At 34.8% G+C, this 7,572-nt stretch overlaps 1 protein-coding gene across 1 annotated transcript in view; it reads right to left on the bottom strand.

The window, feature by feature from the left end:
• Window positions 1-6,567: 6,567 nt before the first annotated feature.
• ZBBX (zinc finger B-box domain containing) overlaps window positions 6,568-7,572 on the bottom strand; it is a 141,808-nt gene continuing 140,803 nt past the window's right edge. The window contains exon 22 of the mRNA XM_025376570.1: window positions 6,568-6,855. Coding sequence (XP_025232355.1) covers window positions 6,729-6,855 — 127 coding nt within the window. The 3' untranslated portion in view covers window positions 6,568-6,728. The remainder of the gene's footprint in view (window positions 6,856-7,572) is intronic.

Raw genomic sequence — 7,572 nt, 5'->3', positions numbered from 1 at the left:
AGGTGAAAACTTGAAGCTGAATAATGATGAGGTCTCTGTTTGTATAACTAAAAGATGCCTTTGTAAAGACATAAAAAGACTAAAAAAGAGGAATTGATTATATAAGAAACTGGGTGATTAAAGTACAATAGTGTCTCTTAAATGCGACTTATTTAAATCTCAAAAGAATTGGTTTTACCACATAATTCAAACCACATTAACTGTAAAATTCTTGTATACTGGAAACAAGTAGCTATTGATCAGTAATAAGGCTAACAGTAGAGACTGTGACAAAGATGCCAGTTGCTTTCAGTATCCACTTTCCTCATCTTCTCTAGGAATACAACCCCAATTTTATTCTAAGAACCAATGTTCCCACTTAATCAACCACATTTTCAAATTCCCTTGCATCTACACATGGCTAAGTCCAAGCCAATAAGATGCAAGAAGTATTGTTTAAAGAAAGCTACCTCAGTTAGGAGATGCCCATTTTACTCTTCCCACTTCCTCCTTCTTGATGCCTGGAACTCATTGTAATGGCTAAAAAATTACAAACAAAACAAATTTACAGTGAGGTGATCTTGAAGGCTGAAATAACATAGTAAGATGTAGTTGCTGTAGTAGTTCTTGACTGTCCGCCACCAGACTTAATTTCCTTACCAAAGAAATATACTTTTTAAATTTCACTGCTATTTAGTGTTTCTTGGAATATAAAATTAAAACAAAACAAATCCTAACTTATCCAGTAGCCTAACCTATAAGGTATTCTTATAGGGCTATGACATGGAAGGTCAGAGGAGAAAGTAAATATGATAAATATTTTTTAAATAAAATGTGCATCTGCTCATTTCCTGCCTGCACCTCCAGAAACTGCTTAAGAATACTCATCATTAGAATGAATAACAACAAAATGTTATAAAAATCCTATAAATCCTAGAAAAACTTGACTATGTAAAAAAAAGTGAAATTATATAACAGTTTACTCTAAAAGATTTATCTCATACTTATGTTAAGTATATAACATTTATGTTAAGTATATAATTTTAATTAATTATAAAATATAGATGAAGTCTATTTTCCCCCTGGAAATCTTTTAAAGAATTTGTAATTAGAATGTGTAGATATATAATTTTTTTCTAGATAAAAATGTGAATATATATATACATTCTTCTGGATAGAAAGCAGTACACATATTGATTCCTTCTGGCAGAAGTAACAGCATGTAGATAGTCTTTTCAGAACTATATTCTCATAACTGTTACTATACATTTGAAAAAATAATCCTCATCAATCAATAAATTCTTTTCATTTTAAACATAAGTGTCACCTTATGGAGAACATTAAAAATATCATCTTCTTTTGCTTAACTATAGTAGACATTTGCATTAAAATAGGAGGATCTTTATTTCCTCAGAATTCATCTATGCCTGCTGGTTATTCCCCGGCTAAACTCATAATCCTGTTTGCAACATCATAATCATTTACCCAACAAACAATCATTGTGTCACTAACAAAGAATTATGACTTTAGGTAGGGTATAAACTACAGGCAGAGATGATCTCTGAGGAAATAAACATTGTTTTCATGCAAATATGGTTAGTAATAAATAACCAGGGGTGAAAATTATGATGAAACAGAATATCCTACAAAAACGTATTTAAGGAGGCATAAATAGTATATACATTTTTAAAATTTCTCCTATCTGAAAGAATGATGCACAAGGTGTTCACAAAATGCTGGTAAAATTTTAATATTTAAAAGAGCTTTGAATTTACACAGAATAGAAGAAAGCTATAAACAGATGAGACAACATTTCAGAAAGATTTTTAATAAATTAATTTATATATCTAGCTTTTAACATAAACACCGGCTTTTTACATCATTCAATCTAATTATCCATCTCACTGCAAGCATTCTCTACTTTTGATATTGAATGATTTTTGTGGGTCACTTATGTCAACCTGCACCTAAATTCACTTATTTATCCAACATTAGTTTGTCTATATATTCAAAGATTATAGCATAAGCTCACAAAAAGTGATGATAATAAGCATAGCAAAGCACTTTCCATTTGCAAAAGTGTTTTTGCATTCATGACTTCATTTGATTTTCACAACATTCCTTTGAGCTAAGGAAAGTCAGTATCTTTTTCTCCATTTTATAATTAAGAAATACATTCATATTAGTGATTTTCCAGTTAGTAAGTAGTATAATCTGACAACGTGGATATACACCCTATTTTTCTCACTATATATATCATCTTCCTTTGGGAAAATGTAGGGACTGACAGGGCTTCTAAACTGGATCCTGCATGTTCACTTATTCAGTCATTCACCTACTAATGACCTCCCATTCTGAGCTAGGCATCTGATGGAGGTTGAGTTATGTGGCAGTCAACGTGAACAGGACAGATAATCTGCTGAAATGTATAGTCGCCGGGCGTGGTGGCTCACGCCTGTAATCCCAGCACTTTGGGAGGCAGAGGCAGGTGGATCACCTGAGGTCGGGAGTTTGAGACCAGCCTGACCAACATGGAGACACCCCGTCTCTACTGAAAATACAAAATTAGCCCGGCATGGTGGTGCATGCCTGCAGCCCAGCTACTCGGGAGGCTGAGGCAGGAGAATCGCTTCAACCCGGGAGGTGGAGGTTGTGGTGAGCCGAGATCGTGCCACTGCACTCCAGCCTGGGCAACAAGAGCGAAACTCTGTCTCAAAAAAAAAAAAAAAAGTATAGTCTAGTTAAGAGGCATACCTTCCAAAATCACATTTGTATATTAATAATTATAAGTGTTATGAAGCAGAAAGCAGGATGCAATGAGAAAGAATAAAGAAAAAAGGGACAAATGGAATTAATTTGGATAGAGATTAGATAAATTCTCTTTGAGAAGATACATTTTGAGACTTGAGATGACAAATAGCATGTGCCAAAACAAGGGTAAGATGAGCATTGCTCAAGATCTTTTCAAAAACTGAATAAAGGGACAGAGAGAATTGCTTTTTTCTGAATCGATATATTATTTAAAATAGCTGAGAAGCCATTTCATAACATTTATTTTTTTCAAGAAATATTTTCTGTGCACCTCACATAAAATGCCCAGCATTAAGTGATCTTAAAGGTAACAGACACCACTGGCCTGTGTTGTGTGACATACTCAGCATGCACTACATATGAATTACTTCAATGGATATAAAACATACTAAAACTATTTTTTAAAATGTAATGTTAATTTGTCTCCAGCATGTGCATGTCCAGAGCTGTAAAATTACAGAATTTCATATGACTATTACAGCACTAGACAAGTCTGGGTATAAACTACAAATTTCAACAAACATGTAAAATCAGGTGGTCATTTATCCGATAGTTGTTAAAGGCGCACTGTACTGACTCCACTATTAGTAATATGGCTGAGGTTCTTGTGGAATATCTATAACTCTCTCAGTTCCACAGTTAGAACCAGGCCTATAGAAGCAATTTTAAGTATGAGCTTTAAAATGAGAGAACACATTGAAGCTGCTTCAGGCAAAGGCTCTAATTTTACTTAGTTTTTATTTCCTCATTAGACTAATGGCAATGGAATTAAAGAACTTTCTACATGTGTGGTTATTGGAAGCAAATAAAGGCAGAAGGGGATCTGGTCTACGCTGCCACAGAGTACCCTCATGTTTAATTTCAATGTCATATTGGAAGTCAAATGACAATTTTTTTATATCAGATTTGGCCACAGATGTACTGATGATAATTAATTATCAGCTTAATATTTATTTCAAAATGCTGATATTGTAAAAGGTAGTAGCATCATATAAAATGATCTTCTGAGCTAGTTCAAAAAAGACTCAAGCTATGTCTGAATACACAAGAGAAAATAGTTGTGCTCCAATCCTTCCCTAACAAGAAAAGGACAACACCACTTTCGTTTTATCTGAGAGAAGCACTAGTATAAATCACACCCAGAGGAACAATTTGTTTCTTCATCAGAAGGGAAAAGGAAGATGTCTTAGAGCAAAGGAGAAAGAGTCATGAAACATTAAACCTGAGCACATATGCTAAAATATGTATATATATTTTTTATGTTAAAAGATGAACAGTAATCCTCATTTTAACTATAGATACTAAAATTCAGAAAGCCAGCAGTGTCAGGACAAGAGGCCAAAAGAGCTTTGGACACAAATGATGAAGATTCATTGGTGACTCACTGTTGTCTGTCTATGGGATTGTGACAGAGGACGTGTTAAGAGGGCAGTAAAAATTGCGGAGGAGTCACACTCTTTTAAACGATATGTCTTTTGCAACATTTTCTTCTGATAATATTCCTTGCTTTCTTGATTGCTTATTGTCCACGTTTGTTAATCAGTTTCAATAGAATGCAATTTTATATTAAAGGACATGGAAATGGCTATAGGTCTCTTCATCATAATTTTCTATCCTATCAGTAGATGATGTGTGTGAATTCAGTACAGTTTATCAATGACACGAAAAAGTATCAAAGGTAAATGTGTACTAAACAACCATCAGTCTTGTATAAGAAGTTACTACCCAGGCTCACAGGGAAGACAAAAGAGTTTGAGTCTGGAGTCATGGCTACGTTGTTGCCAGAGCCTGGCCAACTTTCAGGGGTATTTTTCTGTTAAGTCAACAAACTCCATAAAGGGAAACTGCCCTAAAATGTCACAAAGTGATGACCACAAAACTATCATCCCATGTTTTCTTCTCTTTCTTAAGCCTTGAGTTATAAGATTATAAACTTTGGACTCCCACCAGTATCAAAATCTACAACTTCTCAACACCAGCAAAATAATTCCCCTTGTCTTCTTTCTTTTGACTATCCCAACAGTCCTTCAAACTGGCTGTATTGGGTTTTCCAGAGAAATAGAACAAATAAGATGTGTGTGTTTATACATATCTATATCTATATATTTATATCTATCTATCTATCTATCTATCTACCAATTGATCTATCTATAGGAAAAGAGAGATTTTCAAGAATTGCCTCATGCAATTGTGGGAATAGCAAGTCCAAAATCCACAGGGCTGGCCTGAAGGCTGGAGACCCAGACAAGATATGATACTGCAGCTCAAGCCTGAAGTCAGTCTGAAGAAAGAATTCCCTCTACCTTGGAGGATCTCAACTATTTTATTTTTCTTAAGGCCTTTAAACTGATTGGACGAGGCCCACCCACCTTATGTAAACTAATTTGCTTTACTCAATGTCTACTTATTTAAATGTTAATCTAATCTAAAAAATACTCCCACAGAAACATCTAGAATATAGTTGACCCTTGAAAAACATAGGTTTGAACTGTGAGGGCCCACTTATACGTGGACTTTCTTCTGCCTCTATCACTCCTGAGACACAAAACTCATATCCTCTTTTTTCTTCCCCTTCTCAGCCTGCTCAATATGAAGACAAGGGTGAAGATTTTATAATAATCCATTTCTATTTAATGAATATTAAATACATTTTCTCTTATGATTTTCTTGGTTATATTTTCTTTTCTATGACTTATTTTATTGTAAGAATACAGTATATAATACATGTAACATACAAAATGTGTGTTAGTTGACTATTTATATTATAGGTAAGGCTTCCAGTCAACCACAGGCTATTAGTTACGTTTTGCGGGAGTAAAAAGTAATACACAGATATTTGGCTGTGCAAAGGGATGGTGTCCCAAGTTGCTGTGTTATTCATGAATCAATTATAAGGTCTGACAAAGTATCTGGTGTATTAGTCTGTTCTCACATTGCTAATAAAGACATATTCAAGACTGGGTAATTTATAAACGACAGAGGTTTAACTGACTCACAGTTCAGCATGGCGGGGGAGGCCTCAGGAAATCATGGTGAAAGGGGAAGTAAACACATTCTTCTTCACGTGGCAGCAGCAAAGAGAAGTTCTGAGCAAAAGGGGGGAAAGTCCCTTATAAAACCATCAGATCAGATGAGAACTCATTACCACGAGAACAGCAGCATAGGGGTAACTGCCCCATGATTCAATTACTTCCCACCAGGTCCCTGCCTGGACACCTGGAGATTATAGAAGCTACAATTCAAGATGAGACCTGGGTGGGGACACAGTCAACCTATATCATTCAGGTATTGTAGACCAGTCACATTTTCACATAAAGCTAATCACTACATTGACCTTCTTAAAAAAAAAAAAAAAGAAAGAAAAGATAAAAAAGATGCTTAGGGGTCTTTACTGTGTTTTGCTGGAGCAGAGTATGAAAAGTTTCACATCCATTTTATTTTTGGTCCTCTTTTTTTCTTTTATTGCAAACTTTTGAAGATACCAGAACTTCTATAAATATCAAAAACCAGAAAATAAACAGTGTAGTTATAGGTTCAATTGATGATACTGACTAGTGTGACTTGGCTGTCAAATGCACACTCTTGTCGATAACATAATTATTTAAAATATATTTGGACAATGAAATATTACTTTAAGTATAATCATGTTCTGCCCTATAGTAGGTTTTATAGACACAGTTATAATAGTTATTTCTTCAAATTCACCATATTTTACTAATATAATCTGCAATATAGATTAGTAGTTGACATATAATATATCATTGGAAGAATAAGCCCTTGAACTTGTAATTTTACTTTTATTAGTTTGTAGCCTTGAAACTTCAAAGACATTAATAATCAAAATCTCCAGCACTTGGACAGGTAATCACTTGTTTACTTTTCTCAGTTGTTTGCTTTACTCTGGGTACCAAATGGAAAAAGTAATCAACAAATAATCATTAAGTACTCTTTGACCATGGTAGTGTAATGACATGTTGCTTGTTGAGAAAATCTTCCTCCTCCTCATCTGTACTGCTCTCAGAAAGTGACAGCAAAGACTGAATTTCAGTATCTCTTCCAGAACAGCTGAAAATACATAACAAGATCAATACACAATATACAGAACCAGGTTTCAACTCTTCATTTATCTTCTGATCAATACTACATATGTTGGAGTTGCTGGAGGCAAGCAGATGTGAGGGGGCTGTATCAGACTGGGACCATAATTTTCAGTGTGCCCAATATAGCAAGCCTCCTTTTAATGAGAAATTCTCATCATTCTCCCTCTCCCAAGAAATAAAGCCACAGTGGAAGGAAGGAGAGAGTTTATGGTCTCTGATTGTGTCTTTAGAAACCTGCAGAACCTCAGGGTCATCATTAAGAACATTCATCATCACATTGGCTGTTTAAAAGAATCAGGGTGAATAGACTGCCAGATAAATCACCTCTTTTGTGCACTATGAATTAGGACTATGTAGATAGCCAGTCAAGATATGCCAAAGCAAAAATTAATGACAGCATTTGTTTGTTATTTTATTTTGTTGCATTTTATTGGTGGCAGCAGGGGGCACTGATGGAAGCTGTAACACCTGAGTATCTAAGGTTTGGGAACAAAGGTAGGGTGGGGAGCAGACAAAAGTGTACACAATTAGGATTTTTTTGTCCTAAATAATCTAGATTCTCAACCTATATATGCTACTAAATAATATAAAATACTTCACTCTGTGATGGATATAACTGTTCATTGGATTACTTTTTACGCTCAGCACATGCTAAATGAGCAGCTTATAAACCACGGTCTGT

The sequence above is a fragment of the Theropithecus gelada genome, chromosome 2 (genome assembly GCF_003255815.1).
Source record: "Theropithecus gelada isolate Dixy chromosome 2, Tgel_1.0, whole genome shotgun sequence".
NCBI lineage: Eukaryota > Metazoa > Chordata > Mammalia > Primates > Cercopithecidae > Theropithecus > Theropithecus gelada.
The sequence above is the reverse complement of the archived record's forward strand: the minus strand, read 5'-3'. Positions and strand labels throughout refer to the sequence as shown.